At 43.9% G+C, this 27,187-nt stretch overlaps 1 protein-coding gene across 2 annotated transcripts in view; it reads left to right on the plus strand.

Annotated features, from left to right (window-relative positions):
- The window catches only part of GPCPD1 (glycerophosphocholine phosphodiesterase 1), a 103,089-nt gene that overhangs the window by 68,158 nt on the left and 7,744 nt on the right, over positions 1 to 27,187 (plus strand). Inside the window, exons 11-20 of one of the 2 annotated variants that reach the window (XM_089665507.1) lie at positions 1,044 to 1,098; positions 4,586 to 4,678; positions 5,896 to 5,973; positions 8,010 to 8,049; positions 10,395 to 10,453; positions 11,508 to 11,573; positions 12,819 to 12,955; positions 22,154 to 22,289; positions 23,943 to 24,103; positions 26,236 to 26,295. In XM_089665507.1, the coding sequence (XP_089521633.1) occupies positions 1,044 to 1,098; positions 4,586 to 4,678; positions 5,896 to 5,973; positions 8,010 to 8,049; positions 10,395 to 10,453; positions 11,508 to 11,573; positions 12,819 to 12,955; positions 22,154 to 22,289; positions 23,943 to 24,103; positions 26,236 to 26,248 (838 nt within the window). In that variant the 3' untranslated portion in view covers positions 26,249 to 26,295. The remainder of the gene's footprint in view (positions 1 to 1,043; positions 1,099 to 4,585; positions 4,679 to 5,895; positions 5,974 to 8,009; positions 8,050 to 10,394; positions 10,454 to 11,507; positions 11,574 to 12,818; positions 12,956 to 22,153; positions 22,290 to 23,942; positions 24,104 to 26,235; positions 26,296 to 27,187) is intronic. The other variant, XM_089665506.1, reaches the window with a different exon arrangement.

A 27,187-nucleotide genomic window follows, 5' to 3' on the forward strand; every position in this document is an offset into this window, starting at 1 on the left:
CTGTCCATGAATGAGTGTTGTCACCAAAGGATAGGCAGTGTTACTGACAGAATCAACAGGTACAAATAAAGGTAAATTCATACACCTTTTTTATTTTTTTATTTATTTCTATCTGCAAAGACACTAGGGTGCTCAGTGATTTGGTATGTCATAGCTTTCTTTATAAATTGTATCTTCACAGGCTGTTAAATGGGCTGCACAACCTCACCTAATTTATCTGCTTGCTAACTGTAGAATATTCGACACGTCCATTCTGCTCCGATCTGTGTCTAGAACTTGCGTACATATACAATACATTTTATATATATATATATATATATATATATATATATATATATATATATATATATGTATGTATGTATGTGTATATATATATATATATATATATATATATATTTTTATATATATATATATATTTTTTTTTATATATATATATATATTTTTTATATATATATATATATATATATATATATATATATATATAATGATAGGTTGATCACAGTCAATTCAAATAATCTTCCACTTCAAGACAATTATTCAGCACAACAAAGAAAATCCATTTGGTGAAATTCAACTGCATTCTCCACAGAGTGTTCTTTTCCAATAAAATTGTTTATTGTTCAAACCATTTAGGGCAGTCATATTTTCCTTTTATAGGAAACAAATGCAAAGCAGGGCGCACTCTCATCGTGCATTACCGTGGTGAAACACATTTATTTATTAGCATATACATGCATACTCGCACACCAAACAGAGAAGAGTAGTCCGTAATACCAGTCCAAAGTGATGGTAGACTCTTTTTATCCCTCTTTGGTTTGTGAGTATGCATGTATATGTTTTTGTTTACTAGTACCAAGATTTCCCGATCTTCTAAGGGCTGCGCCTCAACGCATGGCATCTAAAGTTATCCTAGTCTGCATGAAGATTTGAGCGCTGGTTTCGTTTGTTTATTTCTTTTATAGGAGTCTGATTATAAATGTAATATGTTTATGGTGAGCAATAGAACATATGAATGCGGTTATTTACTGTTTGTTTTTTTCCAGAATGGCCAAAATTCGAGAAAACACAATCGCATCATTAAAGAGTGCCGCCAATCATGTAAGTTTTTGGGTGCATGTCCTCTTATACTTTGTCATACCCCGTATTGAACCGCAAGCCATAGATGACTCAATTTTCCTTCCTTCTGCTGGGTGGAAGAAAAGAAAATTGCTTGATTGCCCCATCAGCACGGTCAGTGTTTGAGGGGAATCCCTCCCGCAGAGCTATTGTGTTCTGCCGGCAGGGATCCTTCCTGGCCAGCAGAACACAATGATTACTGCTAGCAGCTATAGCCACCAGCAGTAATCACATGGAAAAAGGCCTGGATTCTTTCTTGGATACACAGAATATAACTGGATATAACATTTATAGGTAAAGTTGATCCAGGGAATATACAATTGCCTCTCGGGGGATCAGGAAGGAATTTTTTTTCCCTGCAGGAGCAAATTGGGTCATGCTTTGCTGGGTTTTTTTCCTTCTTCTGGATCAATTGTGAGTATAGGATTATAACTTTTTTTTTTTTTTATGGTTGAACTGGATGGAATTTTGTCTTTTTTCAGCCAGACTAACCAACTATGTAAAAAAAGAACAGCAAGCTGGTTGTACTCAAGTCGATCGATGGATCAATTTGGGTACGGCCAGCCTGCCCATATATGGATCAAATCTTTTCCAGTTCCTGCTGTACCAGCTGAGATTTGATCCATCAATGGCAGGCTTTAGTCATGTTCATATTAAATGAGACCCCTGTAACATATGTACTAATGGTATTTATACTAATCAATGAGCTAATCATGTATTCAGAGTTAATACCTTGAAGATTGTACAAGTCTGCTTTTGTCATCAAGAGCAGTATGGGATTATGGGTTTTTTTTTAAATTTTTTTAAAATCATACTTACCTATGCGAATGCAGCATTGATCTGATGCTGCATCTGTCTCCCGCTGGCTCTAAGGCTGAGGACAGAGCGATCAAACACAGCTGATCGCCCAGTTCTCCCCAACACTCTGAGCACAGAGTGGTAACTATCAGTCACTGCTGTTTGCTCTGCTCCCTCCCCTCCAGCGCTCACTGGAGTGCTGGGCTGTGGAGGGGGTGGGAGCGGCTGACTCAGGTGCCGGTCTGGTCTCCTGGGTGGATCCTGATCATATGGTAGCAATCTTTTTTCTGGATCGGTTCTTTGACATCAGCCGACAGTGGATTTTAGCCTGCTGTCGGCTGAAAACGGGTCACAGGTGGGCAGAGCAAACTGCACTCCTGTGATCGCGCTTTGGCTGTACTTCTCCTTTAAGAATAAGTTTAAAGCTGAACTTCACACAAAACGCTAAATACATATTAGGAATCTGTTTTACCCGACTCTAGCCCTGAGATTTATTCTGCCCTACAGCACAACCAGGTGGATAACATTCCTTACCATTACAGATTACAGAGGTCTCTTCTCTACTCCTGCTGAAAGGACACTAAAAGTACAGTAGAAAGCTGATAAGGTCATCTCCCTACTCACTCTATATCTTCTCTGCATCAACCTAACTCTGCTCAGGAGCAAGGGCGGACTGACCATTTGGAAACTCGGGCACTGCCCGAGGGCCCGGGGTCAGTAGGGGGCCCCATGAGATGCCCCTGGTACCTTTTTCATAGGCTTTTTTGAGTTTGGGCAAGGACACAGGGGCCCCATGATCCCCTATTGCCCGGGGGCACCATGAGTTGTCAGTCCGCCCCTGCTCAGGAGTTTTCTGGAGTCCTCTAGAGATAATAGAAGGCTGTTAGTGACTCAAACCTTCCAAATTTTTTTTTGTATTTCCTAGTTTGCAGAAGTTCTCTTAGCCTCATTAATGGAGTTATTTGCTTTAAATGCCTCATAGCCTTCTCTGTGTCTTATTTATTGGCAGTGCGATAGCTGCCTGCTGTTATTGCCAGATAGGTGAGATCATCAGTATTACTCACTTCAAAAAGTATTAGAGATCCATTTCACTTGTTTTAGGCTCATAATTCTCTTTTTGGCATGCACGACCAATTAAAAATGTTATAAAATAATGACCCGTATTTGCACCATTGTTTGTTCAGTCATACTCTTACTTTTTAATATTGCAAGGGATCCGTTCTTCCGAACTGATATTTCAGTTACAGGTGAAGGCTGTTGAGTAATCTGTTGCTTGCATCTCTTGGGGACTTCAGGGGTAAAATCTTCCACTCTGTTCACATGTCTATCCCTTTAAGTTTCCTGCAACAGCATTGGTGTTGCACTCCTCAGGTAACATTTTTCCTAATATGAAATCAAAGATTCAGCAGCAAAGTGAATCCCCATGAAATGGCCATTGCAGACCTGTGAGTTCCAGCACTAAGATTCAGGGGCGTCCCTAGGGTTGGTGTCACCCGGTGCAGTAACATTTGGTGACACCCCCTCCGACGATCCCCGCAGAATGGATCGGATCTGCGGATTGAGCATAATGGATCGGACTCCGATCCATTATGCTCAATCCGCAGATCCGATCCATCCTGCGGGGGTCGTCGGCTTTCTTTACAACTTACCTTTTCGTGGAGCGGGTCCGGGGTCACCCCGTATAGGTTGCATGCCTATGATCCCCGCAGGATGGTTCGGATTGAGCATAATGGATCGGAGTCCGATCCATTATGCTCCCCAATCCGCAGATCCCATCCATCCTGCGGGGATCGTCGGCACGCAGCCTATACGGGGTGACACCGGACCTGCTCCACAAAAAGGTAAGTTGTAAAGAAAGCCGACGATCCCCGCAGCCGGGTGCCCACAATGAAGATGTCGGGCAGAGAGGACGGCTGGTGAAACCAGCTGTGGTCAGCACACCATTGGTTTGAGGAACAGTTGAGTGTCCTGGTTTTTTTTTTTTTTTTTTTTTTTTTTTTATACGTTCGCAGCTACAGTTTTTATTGCAGCTGCTGACTTTTATTATTATACAGTATTTATAAAGCGCCAATAGTTCGCTCAGCGCTGTACATTACAAAGGGGGACAGAACATGTGACAGAACAATACCAATACAATGCAAAACATGAGGGGATCGAGGGCCCTGCTCTTTCGAGCTTACAATCTAGGAGGGAGGGGATGGTGGCACAGGAGAAGATAGCTGTGGGGGATGGAGTGGTAGGAAGAGTGGAGGAGGTCGGCAAGTTAGCAGGGGGTAGGCTTCCCTGAAGAGGTGGGTTTTCAGGGTGCGCCTGTCACTGACCTCTTTCTGATTCACCAATGCCTTTCCAGAGATTTGGTGACCAAAACTGAATTGCATTTTCAAGATGAGGGTGAACCAGTGTTTGTAAAAGAGTAGAATTATTGATTTTTATTTCTGGAATTTATGCCCTTTTTTTTAATGCATGAGAGTATTCATGTGGCGATTTTAGCTGTGGCAGCTGATAAGATAATATGGCTACAATCACCTCAGGATGCAAAGTAAAGTTGGCCTACCATATTCTCATGGTTTTGTGTTCATATACTGTAAATAAAAATACAATCATCAACTTGTGAATGAATTGGTTAAAAAAAAATTTCAATGAATACATTTAAATATTTTTCTCCTTTTAGGGTGCAGCTTATGTTGAGTTTGATGTCCATCTGTCCAAAGACCATGTCCCAGTGATATATCATGACCTCACATGCTGTATATCTATGAAAAAGGTATTGATCTTTAAATGTTTTCTTTGGTGCTTTGCTTTCTACTCACTGGAAACTTTTTATCTTTGAATTACTTATTTTTTTTCCTTTTTGCCAAAAGTGTAATTCCAGGCAAAACCTGAGTTAAAATTTTACTCCCACACCCATTCTAAGCCCATTCTATTTACCCTGTAAAAGAAAAGATGTCTAGACTCCCCTATTATGAAGTCGCTCCAGTCCGGTCACATGTTTGGGTCCCAATGTAGAGGAGGAATAGCCAACAACGGCTGCCACATAGTAAGGCTATGGGTGATGTCATTGTACTGCAGCCATTGTTGCTGCTTTCACTTTTAAGGTGGGACTACACTACCCTTTCCTCGCATTCATTTTTTTTTTTCCTCCTGCTTACCTGATGTTGTGTTGATTCAGACACTCACTCACCCAGTGGATGTATCGTTGTCCTGCTGAGATCCTCTTCTCTGCAGGCGCTGCTCAGGTCCCATGCCATTATGTTCTCCTGTGACATCAGATGGCTGACCGCTCTTCCAGGTTCAGACTCAGTCTCCTGATGATGCGCTTCTAGACCCGCCCCGCTCCTCCTTTAGTGAATGCAATCACTGAAGTCCTTCCGGTGCCTCCTTGCATATGTACATCACATATGCAAGGAGGCACCGGATGTCATTCGCCTAGGCGAGGAGGGAGCGTGGGGGGTGGGCCGAAAACTACCAAAAAATATATAAGTACGTAAACTAAACAAAAAAAAAAAAAAGACAGATACTTGTGGGGAAGGGATGGAAAGAAGGAAGCTTATTTTAATGGCTGAAGATTCGCTTTGATTTTATCTCATTCATAGCAATGTACTGACCTTCCCCTGGTTCACATGTCTGCAGCTGTGCGGGCCGCGTTTTCATTTGAATGGACTCCCATGCCCGTGATACGCAGTCCCTGCACGTCTTTGGAAAACACAGCCCGCACAGGAACCTCGGTTCCCAGTACGTTGCGTTTTCCAGTGCGGGCAGCGTGCCATTAGAACTAATGGCACCCGCCCACGGGTCCGCAATTCTCTGTGCGGGTGGTGCGGCTGCACGGATTTCCGTGCGGATCCGCAGCGGCACCACACGCACAGATATGAACCTAGGGTGAATGTTAATCTGTAGTTTAACAGTTCTACTGAATTGCACAAACAGAAGCTTTTACTTTCCGATTAACTTTTAATGAAACCTGTGAACATTTTCCTTCAGAAAGCTAATGCTACATCTCTGGAGCTGTTTGAGATCCCAGTGAAGGAGCTCACCTATGATCAGCTTCAACTCCTAAAGGTAAATAACTTTTTTAGTATATCTAGTAGCAAAACTGGCAACAACTTCTCCATAAGGGCTCGTTCACACTAGGCTGTTTTGCCAACGCTTGCCAAACGCCCCTATAGCGTTTGGCAAGCGTTGGTCCGGCGTTTGCGGAGCGTTTTTTAACTCTCGGCAAACGCTCCGCAAACGCCGCATGCGCGGTTTAGCGGCGGTTGCTAGGCGTTTGCCGAGCGTTAATAACGCCCCACAAACGCCTATAATGCAGTTTGAGTGGTGTTACCGCTCCGCAAACGCCCCGCAACCGCGTCGCAACCGCACCGCAAACGCCGGCCGGGCGTTTGCGGAGCGGCACTATAGACGAGAATAGGAGGCTTCAAAGCCTCCTGACTCGTCCAGAGGCGTCCGTTTTGCCACGACGCGACGCAAACGCTCCCGTTAGAACAGCACCATGTGCTGTAATGTGCAGAATTGGCAGAGGCGTTTGGGAAGCGGTAAAAACGCTTCCCAAACGCCTCTCTGCCGCCTGCACACAAGGCTAGTGTGAACGTAGCCTAAAAGAGTACACCAACACTTTTAATAACTTGTTAAATTAAAGGCAAATTTGTCCTTATTACATGTTCATCAAATTAACGAAACAAGGCGTGAGAAATAATGAAAACAAGTACAAGTAGATAAACATAAAAAAGAAAACACATCACAGATGTGACGATGATCCATGTGGGTAGGTGAAAATGATTCCATACAACAGAAAGATGGAAGGATCAATAACACATATTACGGAGATATGAATAAACAGAGTTTCAAGGGGGGCATCCCCAGCAAGATGTAAGGAACAAAACGAAATAGCTCCGCATGATCAAGAGTATAAACCCAAACTAAGAAAAAAGAGAAGAAAATATCAGGATAAGAGAAAAAAGAGAAGTCAGTCAGTTGTAGAGATAGAGGGGGTTGGGAGACGGGAACGGCAAAAAGCAGAACCAAGGCTGTCCTCTACCAGGATCCCACCAATTTGTTAAATTACCATTCACCTGTGAATTTGCTCCAGTCTGGTTTTGACATGTGACTGTCCATTCAGCTGCTGCATCTGCATCCACTTTTATGGGCTGCCTGCATACAGCTCTGAGGTGATGTCAGCCAACAGCAGACTTTAGCCCATGTTTGCTGAATACATGTCACAGGTGTGCAGAACTAAGTACAGTAGAAGTAGCGGCAAAAGAACTTTGGTCCTACCTTTCCTTTAAATTGTTTGTTTGGGCCAAAGTGGCCCAAATAAACTGTTTTTTTTACTAAGGGATGTTCCTGCTGTCAGCGCTATATAAACTATATGTAGCATGTTCTGCAGCAACCTGGGAACTTCCTATCTGCTGCCAGAACAAAACAGTTGGGTTGGGCTGAGATCTTCTCAGCCATTCACAGGAAGTCTTGTATTTTTCTAAATGAATACAAGCCTTCCTCTTTTTGGCCGAGGTTTAGAGCTGGGTGTATGATGTCCAGATCTTCATCTTGGCCAATCAAAGGAAGCCTTGTAAATCAATAATAAATACAAAAGGCTTCTTGTGAATGGCTGGGAAACGCTCCTCCGAGTTTTTTTTTTTTTCTTTTTTTCCCCAGCAGGTAGGTGGGAGATCCCAAGACACTGTCAGAACACAGTGATACATACAGCGTATACAGCACTGACAGCAGGCGCATCCCTCTAATATTATACAGGATTTATTATATTTTACAGGATTTATATAGCGCCAACAGTTTGCTCAGCGCTTTACATTATAACAAGAGACAATACAGCAACAATACAGTTCAATACAAGAGGGATAGGAGGGCCCTGATCCTTGGAGCTTACAATCTAGGAGATAAAGCAATAGCATCTGTAGTTGTAGAGATGTAGAACAACATAGTCCATAGAATGGATATCTCGGTTTTAAATGGAGCACCAGGCATAAGGTGAAACATTATCATTTATGTAGGTGAAGCTGTTAAAATATAGTCTCTTTACAATGCATATATTTATTGTTTTTTTTTTATCTTGCTTCTATTTTTTTGTTTCTGTTCAGCTGGCACACGTGAATGCGCTTAAATTACAGGATCATCATGGTATGTAACAATGTGCCTGCTAATTCTTGTGTTTTTGGGAAATTCTTCTCTTCTGCTAACGTACTTTGTTTTGCTTGTCTTGTTACCTTATAAATAATCACTTTGTATTTATTGCTTTGCTAAATAGATTATGACCCGTCACATACGCTCCATCAACAAGCACACCACACTACTGCACTCCCAACAGCTCCACATGCCTCAAATTATTGTTACAGCAATAAAGACCTGCTAGACTACAGTAACTGTATAAAATGAACAATGCATTGTAATAAAAAGTTCTCTCTTGCTTTTTAAAGCATAGGTTCATCTTCTGGACCATGTTACATGTTCCACCCGTATTTAGGGTGGAAGATGTAACATGTTCCAGCTCCTGCTGCCTCTCTCGCTGATCCCCTCTTCAGTGTGATAGCAGGCGTAGGACCTACTTCCCAAGCCCGCTGTCACAATTCAGAAACAAAGTGGCCATGCAGAGCTCCATCCATGCAGCTGCACAGGAAACTGTGAATGAGTGAACTACAGGTACTGTCAGCCACTATGTCAGGTGGCTTGTGGTTCTGAACGAACAGCAAGGGCACTGATGAGCTCTCTTGTAGTTCATTCACAAGCCCTGCAGCTTTCAAACTGACAGCTCATATGGAAGTATGGGCTGAAAGCTGCAGAATCCTGACATTGCACCCTGACCCACTGACTAGGAGTATAATGCTTTCCAGGCCCCTGCAGGAAAAAATAGGAAAATGCACTTTTTGCTGCAAAAATATAGTATGTGCATTTATTATTTTTTTTTTTTTTCTAAAAAGGTGAACTTGTCCTTTTTAAGTTGCTTAGCTGATATAATTGTACAGTATTGTTTACTCCCCACCCTTTTACCTCACTTTCTTTCTTTTCTTGAGTAACTGAGCTGACCATCAACTTGCACTCTGTACAATCTCCGCCCTATCGGATATACCAAAACTATTTAATAAGATTTACAAAGATTTTTCCTCATTTCAACTTGTATCTTTTCACTCAGGATCTTTAATTTCACAGATCATAAGAGCATTGCATGATGTATTGTCAGTTTAAGACCGAAACTGAATAGGTGGGCAGTATGTAGTCTGATCAACAATGTCTTCTGGTGAAAAACAAACTGCATGGATTGCAGCACCATGCAGCCATCCAGTAACCCAGGGAAATGTGCAGAGAAAACTAAACATAGGATGACCTCCTTCTAGAAATGCCTGTTGTCCAGTTCTCCTGGTGATTTAAAGTGATTTCTAAAGGCTTTTAAATAAAAAAAAAATGCCTATACTTACCTGCTGTGTGCAGTGGGTTTGCACAGAGCAGCCCGGATCCTCCTCTTCTCGAGTCCCCCACCGGCGTTCCTGGCCCCTCCCTCCTGTCGGGTGCCCCCACATGAAGCAGCTTGCAATGGCGGCACCCAAGCATGTGCACTACCCAGCTTCTGCTCCGTGTGTCAATTCACACACAGTGCCGTTCCTCGAACCCACCCCCTGTTTCTTCTCATTGGCTCGCTGGCTGTGATCGACAGCAACCAATGAGGAGAGGGAGTCTCGGGATAACCGGGACTCTAGTGCACATCGCTGGATCGAGAGGGGACTTGGATGAGTATTGGGGAGGATGCTGCACACAGGAGGTTTGTTACCTTCGTTCATAGAATGCATGAAGATAAATGACCTTGAGCCTTTACAAACACTTTAATGATCTTGATGGTTTCTGAGTAAAGCCAGCCATAGAGTGATAATCTTTGCCAGATCAGCAGGGACTGGCTAAGATTCAATTCATCTATGGACAGGCTGGTTGTACTGAAGTCGATCCATTAACTTCAGTACAACCAGCCTGTCGGATTTTTTTGCATGCAATCACTGTGGGCGACTATAGCAGCCCGCATTAGTCCTTGTGTTCTGCCGGCAGGGAAACCTTCTTGCCAGCAGAATACGGTAGCGCATCAGGAGGGAAAATTGCTCAAATTCCCTATCAACACAGTGTTGATGGGGGAATCGAGCAGTTTTCTTTTCTTCCACCCATGGTGGAAGGAAAGTAAATTTGTATAATCTATGGTCTGCTTTACTGACCTGGAGCAAGCATGTAGCAAGTAAAAACCAAAAGTGATGTTGGCATATCTATTTGTTTATAACCATCTGTTCCAGGTCAGTAACATGAGGATAATTTGGTAGAATAACCCTTTGATGAGAACCAATTGATGAAATTTTTTTTTTTTGTTTGTTCTCACCTCTCATTCGATCTTTTCTTCTTCTTCAACTCCTCCAAACCCTAACGTGTTTTTTTTTTTTTCTTTCCATTCGCCTACAAATAAATGATCGCTGCTATTTTCCTAACCTTTTTAGATTCTGTAGATGAAGAATGTTCTGTATCGGACAACCAGCCTTTTCCTTCCCTTCAAACGGTAAAGCAGAGTGTTCCACACTTCATTAATTATATGCCCACTTGTAGGCTGCTGTGAACACAAGATGTTCTTGGCTTTCTATGCGGCAAAGAAATGCTATTCTATAATCTGCTAAGGCTTGTCATACTAGAAACTCTGGCGATCCTTAAACCTCTAAGGAGAGATTGTAAAATGTAACCTCTCTGAAGTTCGATCATAGAATGTTTAAAGCATAAATCACCAAAATTCGTACAAATTAATACTAAGTATACAAATAAATGCTGCTGCTCATCAGTGCAAACCCACACCAAAAAATTAAATATAAAACATTAAAACAGCGCAAACATTTTTTTAAATAAATCCCACTGCAGAAAAATTATTTTTTATATATATATATATATATATATATATATATATATATATATATAAAATTATAAGTCCCACTCCAAATTGGTGAAAAAATGATTATATAATAAAAATTATAAAAGAAATCAAAAAATGTATAAATATTCTTGAAAGTCCTCTTCCCAAAGAAATAAGTCCTGCTTCCACCAAAAATAGTGCTCAGAGAATCTCCCATACACAAGATGGCCCCCTGGAACGCCACATGCCGGCGACGCACAGTCTGTGAAAACGCCCTGGAGGAGGGGCGAAACGCGTTGATGCATTTCCGGTTCCCCTGCCATATGTAACAGGTCCCTTCCGGTGAGTGGACCGCACGCCGGCTTGCAGCGTTCCAGGGGGTACCTGTGGGTGGCTACCTCCCCCCCAAAATATACATTCTGTTCGAAATGTGAAAGGGGGGGGTTGTGGAAGAGCTAAACTTCCACTTTTAGGTGAAGTTTCGCTTTAACTTGGTTAGCAGTTTTAGGATTTAGGGTACTATTAGTACAGTAGCTCAGGAAAGCTTTCATTCACTTTGCAGTTTTGTTTTCTAAGAATGACTGGCTGTTATTTAAAAGCCAGAAGTTTATTTTGAGACTTCTGGACTTTCTAGATGTCCCAGATGTATTGACTGTATGTTTTGTTTACGCCATCTGGCTAACATAACTGTCAATTTTGCTTCTCTTCAAAGGTGCTGGAAGGCGTGCCTGAAGATGTTGGGTTCAATATTGAAATCAAATGGATCTGCCAGGAAAAAGTAAGTTAAACTGTGTAAAGGCAGTCTAAAATAAACATCAAGACAAAATAAAAACAAAACCTATGCAGTACATCTCAGCAATACATGCACATTTGGCCATGTTATAGCCCCTTTAACCACTTAAGCTCCGGAGGATTTTACCCCCTTAATGACCAGGCCATTATTTACTATTTGACACTGAGCTGCTTTGTCTTGGAAATTCGCTTTTAACGAATTTCTCCTTACCGTGAGTACTCGCAGTTGGATGCGCAGAAATCCCCCATAAAGCTGTGCGAATCTCGCTTACCGTGACTGCAGCTAAACTCCACGATTCCTGCGCCTCCAACTGGTTTAGCTCTGTTGAGAAAATGGAGCTCCCGTTACCCAGGAATGATCGGACGATACTCTCTGGTTGCTGTTGGAATTCACATAGAGACTGGCTCCAATCCCAGCCTCCGGTTTTATTACAAGCACACACACGCCCCCCACATGAGTCAGGTCAATCCCCTCCCACAGAACAATGCATGGGGAGTGTCTATACACAGAATGTACATTCCAATTGGAGCGTAGCCTTTCCTCTTATCTATACTGGGAGCCATTTACACCAGTCCTCCCCTCCCCCCATGAGCTCTCTGGGGAAAGCAAACTTCCCATATCCTATCAGCTCCTAGTAGTATGTACATTGTCTGTACAAGCATCCCCTAGATTAAACAGTGTCAGTCTGTATCTGAATGGGCCCGATACGATCTTTATTAAAACACATCCATCCAGATACAGTTCAGGTCGGTAGTGGTTTGTAAGATATACATGAGCCTACACGCAGAGTTCGCACTGCCTGTCGCCTGGCCATACAAAGTCCATGTGGTACTATGCTGCTGATATGTGGATACAGGCCCGCGGCCTACCGCCGGCGGCATTCGCATCGAATGCCGTGGTGGTATACACGCCGGTCTATAAGCGCAGATCTGCCATCTCATCCATTACCGAGCTGAGTACTGTAACATATACATTGTAAATGCGCATGGCCCAATTGCAGCCTTCAGAGCTTTAATTAAGCCACACGAGAGACATATGAATAACACTCATATATGACACATTTAAAGTTCAACCTGTAAATACAAAATTTCCATGACAAAAGTAACGCAGCGCTGTATTACAAAAAGTGGCCTGGTCAGAAAGGGAGGGAAATTCTCTGGAGGACAAGTGGTTAAACATAAATGCAACTTTTTACTCTAGAATTTTTATAATTTCTTTTCTGCCTTGCAGAGTGGTAAATGGGATGGTAATTTATCTAGCTACTTTGACATGAATATCTTCTTGGATATCATTCTGAAGACTGTCCTGGAAAATGCTGGCAATCGAAGAATTGTGTTCTCTTGTTTTGATGCAGATATTTGCACAATGTAAGTTGCATAATAGTTCTTCTCATTAGAAAATACATTGCCGACTATATGTAAAATCAATCTGGGAATTGCTATTGCTATACAATTGTTGGGAGAAATCCCAGGCAGTTTTCAATTACATTTTCCTGTATATAAAGTGTTTCAGATAGACTTTTTTTGGTGATGTAAACAGCACTTGCATCCTTGTCTCCATTATGTGTTCTGCAACCTCCCTCTCAAGCTCAGATATCTATGATTGAGGCTGCATCGGTTTCAGAAAATGGATAGTGTTTGATGAACAGTCTAGCACGCCTTTTTACAGGATCATATTCAGGGCTGCTATGGAGATGAGGATATAGGTATCCACAGAGGTGAGAACCTAAACCAGCTAATAAATGGCAGCATGAAAATTGAAGGCTTTTTTTTTTCCTTTTTTTTTTTTTTTTTTTTTTAACCCAATCCAAAAGTATTTAAGTGCTAAAGTATTACAGGGTTTCTAAATGAATTTTTTTAAAATAATAAACATGTCCTATTTACCTGCTCTTTGCAATTGCTTTGCACAGAGCAACTCCGATCCTCCTCTTCAGGGGTTCCCCACCGGTGCTCCTGGCTCCTCCCTCCTTTTTTAATTCACCTCATAGCAAGCATGTTGTCATGGGGGCATTCATGTGGGCTTTCTCCCAAGTTGTGCTCTGTGTCCCTTGACACACACAGTGCGGCACAGCCCCACCCCCCCTGGTTTCTCCTCAAGCCAATGACTCCTGCTGCTGCCTCGATCTCCAGTGAGGAGAGAGAGAGAGACGCTGCTCTCGTGCACATTGCTGGATTGAGATCGGGCTCAGGTAAGTATAAGGGAGGGCTTGGGGGAGGGGAAGCACACAAAGTTTTTTTTTTATATATATATATTAATGCAGAGAATGCATTAAGGTAAAACAACCTTTAGAACCACTTTAATTCTGGAAATTCTGACCATTTCTATATCAAAACACCTAACCGTGGAAACAATGGTTTATTGGCCTAGTGCAGTGGTGGGCAACCTTTTTTTTCAACTGAGCCAAATCTCGCCAAAACCACGATTGAAATTTATTTTGAGAGCCACATTTTTAAAACTGAAAATACATCCCCCATATAGTAATTCATCCCCCATATAGTAATTCATCCCCCATAGTAATTCATCCCCCATATAGTAATTCATCCCCCATAGTAATTCATCCCCCATATAGTAATTCATCCCCCATATAGTAATTCATCCCCCATATAGTAATTCATCCCCCATATAGTAATTCATCCCCCATAGTAATTCATCCCCCATATAGTAATTCATCCCCCATATAGTAATTCATCCCCCATATAGTAATTCATCCCCCATATAGTAATTCATCCCCCATATAGTAATTCATCCCCCATAGTAATTCATCCCCCCCATAGTAATTCATCCCCCCCATAGTAATTCATCCCCCCTATAGTAATTCATCCCCCCTATAGTAATTAATTCCCCATATTGTGTCAATTCACTTACCTTTGCTCCGCGCGTTCCTCTCGCCGTGTTCCCGCGCCGTTCCGGTCTTCAGGGCGGACTGTGAGAGGAGAGGAGTTCGTCACGCTGCCCCGCCTACATCCTGGCTGCCCCGCCTACATCCTGACAGCCAATGTTTGCCACGCTCCGCGGGCCGGATTAAAAGGTCCGCCGGGCCGTAGTTTGCCCATTGCTGGGCTAGCTGCAGAGTCCTGACTTTTGGGGCGGCCGCCCGAGAGGAGGGAGGGGAGCGGGCACCCGGCACACAGAAGAGCCGCATTAAAGAGTGTAAAGAGCCACATGTGGCTCGCGAGCCGCGGCTTGCCGACCACTGGCCTAGTGCAACCTTTTTTAACTAGGGCAGGGGTGTCAAACTGGTGGCCCTCCAGCTGTTGCAAAACTACAAGTCCCATCATGCCTTTGCCTTTGGGAGTCATGCTTGTAATTGTCAATCTTGCAATGCCTTATGGGACTTGTAGTTTGCAACATCTGGAGGGCCACCAGTTTGACACCTGTGAACTAGGGTTTTCATTAAACCCAAGGGTTCCTCCTGATGTTGCTGATGGTTCTTTGAGCAGTAAGAAATGTCGAATTGGTCTCCTAGTCTCCTACATACACTGACCAACAGTATAGGTGAGGGCTGCTAGAGGGACCTCTAATCTTTGGGGACAGCACAATGTTTACTGCATTTCTTGTCAGTTGTTTATTTTCAAGATTATACACGCACCGGCTACTTTATTAGGTACATCTGTTCAATTGCTTGGTAACACAAACTGCTAATCAGCCAATCGCATGGCAGCAACTCAATGCGTTTAGGCATCTAGACGTGCTGAAGATAACTTTCTGAAGTTCAAACTGAGCATCAGGATGGGGAAGAAACTTTGACTTTGAATGTGGCATGGTTGTTGGTGCCAGACAGGCTGGTCTGAGTATTTCAAAAACTGCTGATCTACTGGGATTTTCACGCACATCCATCTCTAGGGTTTACAGAGAATGGTCCGAAAAGGAGAAAATAACCAGTTGTGTGGATGAAAATGCCTTGTTGATGTCAGAGGTCAATGGGCAGACTGGTTGCGGTGACATTCAGATGGTAGGGTCAGAATTTGGCGTAAACAACATGAAAGCATGCATTGATCAACAGTTCAGTCTGGTGGTGGAGGTGTCATGGTGTGGGGGGAGATTTTCTTGGCACTAGCACGATGTACCTAATAAAGTGGCCGGTGAGTGTAATGTGACTGTTGTACAGAGCAGGAGTTGTGCAAAAAATTATCTCCCCAAGGTGTGAAATCTGATATATGATTTATTCACCTTCATAAAATGTTCTACAATTTAATGATCATGCTAAAGTTCTGTGTCCTGTAGGTATAGTGTTTTTTTTTTTTTTTATAATCAGGGGTTCCCTGAGACCCGAAAAATATTTCAAGGATTCCTCTGGGGAGGAAAAGGTTGAGAAGCTGACCTAATGTGTTGCATCGGCATTGAGCTGCTGATTCTAGTCAGTATGTGAAGCACCATAGTGCTCTGTATGGAAAATTATGTCCTTAAAATGGAATTCCAGCGTATGCCGAACTAATTCCCCCCCCCCCTTCCGGTGCCTTTTTGGGCTCTTTGGTTCCACCAGCTTACCATAGCCAGAATATCTGGAAAGTCCCTGATCATCTCTATGGTATAGGAAACTGGAAGTGATGAGTATTTTGTCGCTTCCGGTTTTGCCAGGATGTAAACAAACCATTAGTGGCTTTTGAAAGCATCTGATGAAACCAATCTTAGTTTGATCAGATGGTTTTCAGGGCTGAAGAGGGATCTGGGGTATAATAGACCCCAAATCTCTCTATAAAGAGGACCTGTCACTGCGCCAGTTATCACAAGTTATCCTAGTAATAGCAATAAAAGTGATCAAAAAAAAATTAGAGACAGTGTAAAAAAAGGAAAAATAATTTGTCTCCCCATTCCCCCCACCCTCACCCCCCACCATGCTCGCATACAAAGGCGACAGCTATGTAAGTCCCACACACGTATGTAAACACTGTTCACACCACACATGTGAAGTATTGCTGTGAACTTCAGAGTGAGAGCAATAATTCTAGTGCCAGATCTCCTGAGTAACTCTAAACTGGTAACCTGTAAAGGCTTCTAAAGCGTTCCCTATAGAGACTTTTAGGTACCGTAGCTTTACACTGTTCCAAGGGTGTTTGCAAAAGTGCGGCACGTTTGGTATCAATTTACTCTGTGTAACATCATCTTACAGTTTACAAAAAAATGTGTTTTATATTGTGCCTCTGTTCACTAAAGTTCATTATAGTATATTTTTTTCAAAAAAATTTGCTTTAAAAAAAAAAAAAAAAAAACACTGCGCAAATCCCATGTGACATAAAAAGGGAAAACATGTAAACTCCATGCAGATAGCATCCTGGTTGGGATTCGAGTATAGGTTGCCAGTGCTGCATGGCAGAAGTGCTAACCACTAAGGCCCGTCTTACAGGACAGAATCCACTTGCTCACTGGGGTATCTGTCTATTGATCCCCCGCTGAGCAGAGTGGGTGGATGAGAGGTCCGTGTATGCTTCGCTTGACACAGCCTGCTCTGCTGTACGGGCGGTCAGGTGTGAATGGACTGGCTATCAGTCTACATCCAACCACCCTCCGATCCAATCTGCCCAGACGGAGGGGAACGGATCCCCTTCCATTTTTTTTTTTTTTTTTTAGCAGATCAGATTAGAGGTAGGCGGGGTTAAAACGACACAAGTCCCATTTACATCTGCTGCTCCTTTAGAGGAGAATGAGGGGTCTGCCTGAAAAACAGACAGACGGACCAGATTGGACCAATTGTGTGACCTAAGGCATCACTCTCTTCTGTGCCCATCAAATTCCAATACCCACCATTTTATTCTCTAGGGCCTCTGCTTAAAAAAACAATGTTTGTGGATTCAAAATACTTTTCTAGCAAAAATGCAAAGAAAGATGATTTTTACATGTAGGAGAAAAATGTCAAAATTTGCCCAGTAGCCAAGTGGTAAAACAGAGCGAACTAACTTTTGTGAGATTTAAGTTCCGCTTTACAGCCAACTAAGAACTCCAGGCAAAAATGTTTATTTTTTCCTCATGTAGAGAGACTGTGCCCACATTGCATAAGTTAACTGCTCGTTTTTATCTAAGGTTGCAAGGAAAGCCTATACTTACCCGATCCCCCGATCCTCCGGAAAACTGCACTCCCCTAAGTCCAGCTGTGGACTGTTCCTTCTGTCCGCACTTCCAGAGCCGGTCTATGGGCATGATGACGTCAGGAACAGTCCATTCACAAGACTGTTAGCATGAGAGAGAGGGCAGGAGCTGCAGGGACTGGTCTTGTGCTTGGAGAATTGGCGGATTAGGTAAGTAAATCTCCCCTCTGAAATCCCCTAGACAAAAACGAGCAGTTAACCTGTGCAGTGCTGGCACTGCCTCACTACATGGGAAAATAAAAATTTTGCCTGAAGTTCTTCTTTAAAGCGGAGCTCCACCCAAAAGGGGAAGTTCCGCTTTAAAGACTGGTCCCCCGCTCCCCATTAAGGATTGGCATCTTTGGGGAGCGGGGGGGGGGGGGGGAGCACGGGTATTGAATTTGACAGGTACCTGCTCCCACTTTTGCTTCTGTTACGGTCACCTAGGCGATTGGAAGTGGAAGGTGTCCTCCCCTCCTCCCTCCCCATAGTCTTTTGGGACACGTGACAGGTCCCAGAAGACTACCGGACCATTCATGAAGCGCAGCACTACTCGTGCATGCGCAGTGGGCACCCGGCTGTGCAGCCGCAAGCTGTCACAGCCGGGTGCCCACACTGAAGATGCCGGCGCCCACAGAGAGAAGACGGCCGGTAAAACGGGCTGCAGGGGACACACTGTGGGACCGAGGGACAGGTGAGTGTGTGTTTTTTAAAAGTCAGCTGCTACAGTTTTTGTAGCTGCTGACTTTTATTTTTTGACAGTGTGAGTGGAACTCCGCTTTAAGCCATTTAAACATGTTCGACATAAAGTATATCGTTAATAAGTCTTTGAATATCATAGCAAAGCACTGGTTTCTTTTTCCAGTTGACTGCATTAAACTATTATGGATGCCATTACTGGACTGACAACATTGTTATACTCCCTGTTGGGTGATGAGAATTCCCTTTATGGCTCACTTATTAAAAGAATTATAAAATGCTTTGAATGCATGAGGAGCCGCCCATTAGAACCCCATTACTGTTGTCAAGTGCAGGTCAGCAGCTGAAAATGAATGGTTGGTTGGCATCTTGCAGAAAACCTGTTTTTTTTTTTGTTTTTTTTTTTTTTTCTTCCCACCTATACATCTTTCCATTCCATTTCTGTTCACATAGATAGAACAAATATTTATATATTATTATTATACAGGATTTATATAGTGCCGACAGTTTGCTCAGCGCTGTACTTTATAATGGGAGACAATACACGAGACAGTACAGTAACAATACAATTCAATACACGAGGGGTTTGAGGGCCCTGCTCCTTGGAGCTTACAATCTAGGAGGGAGGGGATAGTGGTACAGGAGGAAATGGCTGTGGGGGATGGAGTGGTTGGAAGAGTAGAGGAGTTCAGTATTAGCTGAGGGCAGCGTAGGCTTCCCTGAAGAGATAGGTTTTCAGAGTGCGCCTAAAGGTGAGCAGAGTAGGTGATAGTCTGATGTATTGGGGTAGGGAGATCCAGAGGATGGAGGAAGCCCTGGAGACGAGCATGGGAGGAGGAGACAAGGGAGCTAGAGAGTAGGAGGTCTTGTGAGGAGCGGAGTGTACGGTTTGGGTGATATTTGGAGACAAGATCGGTGATGTAATTTGGGGCAGAGTTATGAACGGCTTTATACATCAGTGTTAGCGTTTTGAATTTTATCCGTTGGGCAATTGGAAGCCAGTGGAGGGATTGGCAGAGAGGGGTGGCAGATACAGAACGGTTAGTGAGGTGGATGAGTCTGGCTGCAGTATTCATGATAGACTGAAGAGGGGATAGCCTGCGGTGGGGTCGGCCAATGAGGATGCAGTTACAATAGTCAAGGCGAGATATAATAAGGGAGTGAATGAGTTGCTTAGTGGTTTCCAGGGTTAGGAACGGACGTATCTTGGAGATGTTGCGGAGGTGAAGTCTACATGAGTTTGTCAGCGATTGGACCTGGGGCTGAAAGGACAGATTGGAGTCTAGGATGACACCTAGTACTCTGGCATGATGGGAGGGACTGATGATTGTGTTGTTGGTCTTGATGGAGAAGTCGGGGGGGCGCAGGTTGGGGGGAATACTAGGAGCTCAGTTTTGGAAAGATTGAGTTTGAGGAAGTGGAGTGACATCCAATCTGATATGTCGCTTATTAGGCTTGTGATTCGGGCGGAGACTGAAGGGGTGAGGTGAGGGGTAGAGAGATAGATTTGTGTGTCTTTGGCATAGAGATGGTAGTTGAAGCTGTGGGAATTTATCAATTGGCCAAGGGAGGAGGTGTAGATGGAGAAGAGGAGGGGTCCGAGGACAGAACCTTGAGGGACCCCAACAGTGAGGGGGAGTGAAGAAGAGGTGGCAGCGTTATAGGTAACACTGAAGGAGCGCTGCGATAGGTAGGAGGAGAACCAGGAGAGAGCAGAGTCTCTGAGGCCAAGAGAGTGGAGTTTTTTGAGGAGGAGCAGCTGCAGATCCTCAAAGAATGTTATGGCTTTACTTTTTTTTTTTTTTAGGATTTTTTACAAAGACATTACAACTATAACCACTTAATTCCCTACACCGGGGTTAATGAAGTGGACGAAATGTTAATAAAATATTAGATGTTGAATCAAATCCATCAGAATGTGACCAGCTTTATTCTCACATGCCAGTATGGAAAATAGGATCTTTGTTTTACAGTAGACTGCCTTAATCATGGAGTATTGTTATAAAAGAGTCCCAGCTTGTAATTCTAGTCAGATCCCTCTTAGAAAATGTTTTTCTTTTTTTCTAAAAATACCCATTTTGATTTGACTGCAGACATTGGTAATGTGGGTACTCTACACTTCCACGGATGCTGCCAGTCGTGAATATGAACTGTATTTGGGGATTTCAGTGGGATTCTTAAATGTTGTACCCTGTAGTGTTAGGGGAATCATTTTTATAAAGTGCATTATTTGTACTGATGACTAGAACACTACAAAAGATCCCTGGCACACTTTCAAGGTAACCAGAAAAAAAAAAGCATAAATAAATTGCCAAATTGCCAGATCAAGGCCGGTCTCATAAGTGTAATCCTTAAGGCTTGGTTCACATCTGTGCAGGTGGTGCCGCTGCGGATCCGCACGAAAATCCGTACAGCCGCACCACCCGCACAGAGAAATGCGGACCCGCGGGCGGGTACCATTAGTTCTAATAACACGCCGCCCGCACTGGGAAACGCAACTGTACCGGGAACTGAGGTTCCTGTGCGGGCTGCGTTTTCAAAAGATGTGAAGGGATTTCTTCCCTGCATGTATCAGGCACGGGAGTCCATTCAAATGAATGGGCTCTCGTGCCCGTGCAAAACACGGCCGCATATATGTGAACCGGGGCTAACTCTTAACTATTGGGGTTCTAATTGGAGAGGCATATATTTATCAAAACAAACTTCGGCCTCATCTGGAGCAGCTATTTTCTCCTTAAGGGCCGGTTCACACTATAGAAACGCAGACCAGATGTGTTCTGGATGCGTTTTTGTGGCGTGTTCCGGTGCTCTTTTGATGCGTTACTGTGCATCTTTTATGCATTCCAGTTCATTTTTTCCCCCCTCTTTTTCTTCAATTGAAATAGGGACATGTGCGTTCTAGCGCGGTTTTTATGCATTTTACCGCGTTCCAGTACAGTTCTGTGCAGAAAAAATGCCTGTACTTTTTTTTTTTTCTGTAACCGGAACGCACTAGAACTGCAAGCACTGATGTGAACTATGACATTGACAACCATATAACCTACTTTCTGTGCGTTTTGGATGCAAAAAAACGCAACTGAAACGGATGGAGTGTGAACCGGCCCTAAAGCAGAACTAAGCTCTGGAATATACTCACCCCAACCTTCAGAGATGTGTCTGTTACATCCCTCACTGTCTCCCCGGGTACTGGGATTTTGGGCCTCTTGATTGGCTCGGGGGGGGTAGTGGGATGTTATTTCCATGCAAGGAAGTCAGTTCTGGCCTAGCCAGAGTGTTCTGCATGCACACTGAGCTGTGCGTTAGCAGGTCAGTTTAAATTCAGTAGAAAACTGCAAGTAAAATGTGTATTGCAAAAGAGACAGAGCAGGTCTTTTCTGCAATACAGAGCTGCCTGCTCACCGTTTTCTACAAGTTAGGTATAGTTCTGCTTTAAAGGTAAAGAAACTCACTAACTTCCTCCCTCCCAGTTCGTTGGGAACTACAGGCCGTCTGCCATGGTGGCTGATGGGACTTGTAGTTCATTCATTCACAGATAGCTGTGAATGAATGAAGTGGCTGTGTGGGCAGAGCCACACACAGATGTGCTGTTTTTAAATTGTGACAGCGGGTGCGGGAGAGGATCTTCCACTGACGCAATGGGGGATGGGGGGGGTACAGGTCTGCTGCTTTAGTAACCTGTTAATCCTGAACACTGGTGTAACATGTTACTACAGGTGAAATTTTCATTTTAATATATATGCTGTGGGTGTTTTTTGTTTTGATTTTTCCCTCATTTTTTTTTAATCCTTTATCTTCTCTTCAAAGGGTCCGTCTCAAACAAAATAAATATCCCATCCTTTTTCTGACACAAGGCCAATCCGAAATCTATCCAGAGCTCATGGATTTGAGATCCCGAACAACTCCATTTGCGATAAGCTTTGCTCAGTTTGAAAATATTCTGGTAAGTAACTGGTGTAATTTTACATAACTGTAAGAGCAAAGAAAGCTGACAGAGGTGAACTCCTGTCTCTGTAAACTGAAAAAAGTGCTAGTCCAGGGTTGACAGGGGGGCATACAAGGTCTGGACAGTGACACAAAGTCCGATTAAACTACTTGGGTCAATTTAGACAAGATTTAAATAAGTTGCCAGTATATTTTTGTAGTGTAGGAGGAAACCAGAGCACCTGGAGGAAACCCATGTAAGGACAGAGAGAACAGGCAAACTCCATGCAGAATCCTGGTTGGGATTTGAACAGAGGACACCAGTGCTGCATTGCACCGCTCTCTTCTCTGCCTGTCCAGTGCTCACTTGAGTAGGGGAGGCAGTGGGTGGGCACAACTAGATCCTGGCTGTCAGCCACATGCTGAGAGGCTGAGCCAGCTGTCAATCAGGCAGCTATGTGGATCCCGACAATATAGTTGGTAACCTTGCAATGCCTGGAACAGGGGCGGACTGACAACTCATGGGGCCCCCGGGCAATAGGGGATCATGGGGCCCCTGTGTCCTTGCCCAAACTCAAAAAAGCCTATGAAAAAGGTACCACGGGCATCTCATGGGGCCCCCTACTGACCCCGAGCCCTCGGGCAGTGCCCGAGTTTCCAAATGGTCAGTCCGCCCCTGGCCTGGAATGACTGCCATGTGAACTGATAGCAAGCCATAGACCAATATTGGCTTTTTCTGGGTCACAGGAGATCAAAAGTAAGTGCATTCTTGTGACCCACAGAAAGACAAACAAAACAAAAGCTTTGGCCATACTTTTCTTTTAATATAAACAGGACATTGGTTTAAAAACTTGTAAAATGCTAAACCAGCACAGTGTCGCAGGATACTTGTGTATAAGCAGAATATTTTTACTACAGTTTCATTGACTAAACTCAGCGGCTAGACTCATCCACCTCACCAACCTCTCCACATCTGCCTCCCCCCTCTGCCAATTCCTTCATTGGCTCCCGATTGCCCAACGCATCAAATTCAAACTGCTAACTCTGACCTACAAAGCCATTCACAATGCCGCCCCAAACTACATAACTGACCTGATACCCAAATACTACCCTACCCGTGCCCTCCGCTCCTCACAGGACCTCCTACTCTCTAGCTCCCTGGTCTCCTCCTCCCACGCCTGATTGCAGGACTTCTCTAGGACTTCCCCCGTCCTCTGGAACTCCCTACCCCAATCCATCAGACTGTCACCCACCCTCCTCACCTTCAGGCGCACCCTGAAAACCCTCCTCTTCAGGGAAGCCTACCCCAACCTCACCTAACAACCTCCTCCACTCCTCCCACCACTCCATCCCCCACAGCCATCTCCTCCTGTGCCACCTTCCCCTCCCTCCTAGATTGTAAGCTCGAAAGAGCAGGGCCCTCGAACCCCTCGTGTACTGTTTTGTTACTGTCTTGTCTCATGTTCTGTCCCCCTTGCTACTGTACAGCGCTGAGCATACCCTTTGGCGCTATATAAATACTGTATAATAATAATATTAATTAACCGTTTCTGGTGACAAAAGAATTCAATACTTAATACTAAATAGTTTGTATCAGGAGTTAAAGAACCCTGATGGTTTGGTACATTTGTTCATGACAGACTGACTTATTGTTTTCATAATGTATGAATAGGGAATAAATGTCCACACTGAAGATCTGCTGAAAAATCCACATTATATACACGAGGCTAAATCAAAAGGTCTGGTTGTGTTCTGCTGGGGCGATGATACCAATGACCCTGATAACCGGAAGCTGATGAGAGATTATGGAATCGATGGACTTATCTATGACAGGTACTTTTATCAAAAATGCCTTAATTGTATAATAGAGGGCCCCCAACAATTCAAGTAGTGGGATTTTAAGGGCAACTCAAAATACTGCAGTAAAATAGCGAAAGTGATTACAATATCTAAAAGATACACAATGTAGTCATTGAAATTGAAGCATAGCACAGTGTGCTAAATACTGTATGGCTGCAATGGTGAAAAATATCCAGTGTGAACCACAAAGTCAAGATGGCATATCCTACTTGTCCTATTGGAAAAACATCAGCGGAGAACCCGACGCGTTTCAGATATCTCTTTCATCAGGGGTACGTTGTGGAGGAAGATCATATATTATTTGGATCAAATGTAGCCATATCTATAGTAAAGTTAAAACCTCTGTTAACGTCTGCTGGCACCCCGGAGGCCACCATGGAGCCTCACACTGAGACCGCCATAGAGGGAGAGGAATCAGATAGGTTCCTAGCTCGCTCCAGTCATCGGAGGGATGTGTAATGATTGTAAAAATGACTTAGAATCAATATCCACTTCCACATAGATAAATTGCAGTAGGTGGAGTGGCGAGGACCCAGTTTCAAGATGATGTAGTATATATCTCAGTATCTTCAGAGAAGGAAATCATCTAGTCCTCTTGCACACAAAATTAAGTGACAATCGTCCGTCCCGGTGGTGCACACAGTATCGCAGCTGAATTGAACAAGCTGAAGTTAGAAGCTGATTGGCTACCATGCACAGCTGCACCAAATTTTCCACTCTCCAGTTTTACTAAATTGAACCTATTGATGGAGAAGCAGCATACAGCTAGTAAAGTCTATACTTCCATCCTGCTACCTTGTTCCAGGTCAGTGACTTACTCCAGAGACTTGGGCAAAAGAAACTGTATAGACCAGGGGTCTCCAAACTATGGCCCTTCAACTGTTGAAGTACTAGAAGTCCCTTCATGCCTCTGCCCCTCGGAGTCTTGCCTGTAGTTGACAGAGTCATGGAACTTGCAGTTCCTCAACACCTGGAGGACCATAGTTTGGAGACCCTTGGTATGGACCAGGGGTCTCCAAACTTTCTAAGCAAAGGGCCAGTTTACTGTCCTTCAGATTTTAGAAGGGCCGGTCTGTGGCCAGTGGAAGCAGAAAATGCCCCGGCATCAGTGCCCCATCATTGGTTTCAATGGGTGGAATAGTGCCCCATTGTTGATATAAATGAGAAGGACATATGTAACAGAACCGAACCCCGACTGCACTTGTATTTCCGTTATAATACCGCTTCCCCGTCTGAACACCGACCACAGACACCACAGCAGACCATACAAGACTAGACGGCACCAGTCTTGAAGGAAACCAGGAAATAAACTATTTTATTTTAGCACAGATACAAGTTATATACATGCAAGGGAACAACCCCCCCCCTTTGGCATAATGACACAGGGCGGGGCAACCTTCCTTTAGTAACAAGAGACACACCAGCAGACAGTCCCATCAGGAGGGAGGGCTGCTGCAGACACTCACCCCCCCCCCCCCCCCACCCCTCACCACCACCACCACCAAGCCAATACACATAAACACATACTTCCCATAATAGTTTGCTCCCAAGCAAGACACACAATAGAACAATGGGATGCAACCACATGGCATTAAACAATGACCAACCCCCCACCCCAATATTAGGACAGATCACCATGTACCCCTAACAGGCACAGGGTGACTTGCACATGATAGGGATATGGGGAGCTAAGACAGGGATCTCCCCACCTCTCCAAAGTGAGCTGTGTTCCATGGGCCCCCCCATCCAAAGTGACTCCCGTCACAATATAGCACCCAGTTGATGATGTCAGTAGGCGGACTGGTGCTTCAACATTGGTGTCATTTGATGGAGTTAATACCCCAAGGGCCAGATAAAAGCAAGCAAAGGGCCATGTCCAGCCCCCAGGCTGCAGTTTGGAGACCACTGGTATAGACGATCAGATGGCAGCTGTGATAGTGGTTACAGCTGATGGGTAAATCCGGCACAGTGTAAAGAATTTTGCCAGATATTGTAGTATTTCACAGAAAACTGAAAATGACTATTTTGTATTATATGACACATTTCAAGCGTCTTCTCTCCTTTTTCTCTCTTGCTTTCTATTTCTTTTTTCTATTTCCCCTCAGAATTTGCTCCTAACGAGCAGCTTGTATGTATGAGAGCAGCGGAGGTGTTGTCATGATCAGGTCTTACATTTTAAGCCTGTTTGTTAAAAAGCATGAGCACGTTACTTTTATTTCTAAAGTTATTGAAATTAGTAATGATGAAGCTAAACTCTGGGCAGTCAGCTAAATACACAAATGAAATACAAATAAAGGAACTGCTTGTGACCCCCAACCGAAATGATGGATGCCGCTCAGGCTGTAAGGATCCCAATCAATAAAGCCAACCACTGAGAGTGCAGACTAGAATGGAGCTTGTCCAGGCTCCAGACAACAATGTACAGAGAAGAAAATGTCCACGTCAGCCACACATCTCTGCTAACCCCGAGGTAAAAAAGTGTAAGAGCCTCAGCCCAGGCTTCATTCAGACCACGCCCCCAATGTGTTTCACTTCGCCCCTGTTGTTCACCCAATGGGGAGCTCATGGGGATCCCCTTGGTTGAGCTCTGAAGGCGCAGTGAAATGCGTTCAGGGCATGGCCTGGTTAGAGCCAGGGCTGTGTGCAAAGAAACAAACAGAGGGCGCACGGGCCTAGTGCATTACCTTTTAAAAAGGTACAGTGGCTAAATGGTTAGCACTTGCACCTGGCAGTACTAGGGTCGTTGGTTCGAATCCCAACCACGCCACCACCTGCCTAGAGTTTGAATGTTCTCCCTGTGCCTGCGTGGGTGTCCTCCAGGTACTCTGGTTTCCTCCCACACTCCAAAGACATGCTGGTAGGTTAATTGGATCCTGTATAAATTGTCCCTAGTATGTGTATGTATGAATGTGAGTTAGGGACCTTAGATTGTACACCCCTTGAGGGTTAGGGACTGATGTGAATGTATAATATATATGTAAAGCGCTACGTAAATTGATGGCGCTATATAAGTACCTGTAATAAATAAATGAGATTTATTGAATAAAAAGTAGTATA

The sequence above is a fragment of the Staurois parvus genome, unplaced genomic scaffold (genome assembly GCF_062004578.1).
Source record: "Staurois parvus isolate SC_StPar_1 unplaced genomic scaffold, SC_StPar_1.0 ptg002222l, whole genome shotgun sequence".
NCBI classification, from domain to species: domain Eukaryota; kingdom Metazoa; phylum Chordata; class Amphibia; order Anura; family Ranidae; genus Staurois; species Staurois parvus.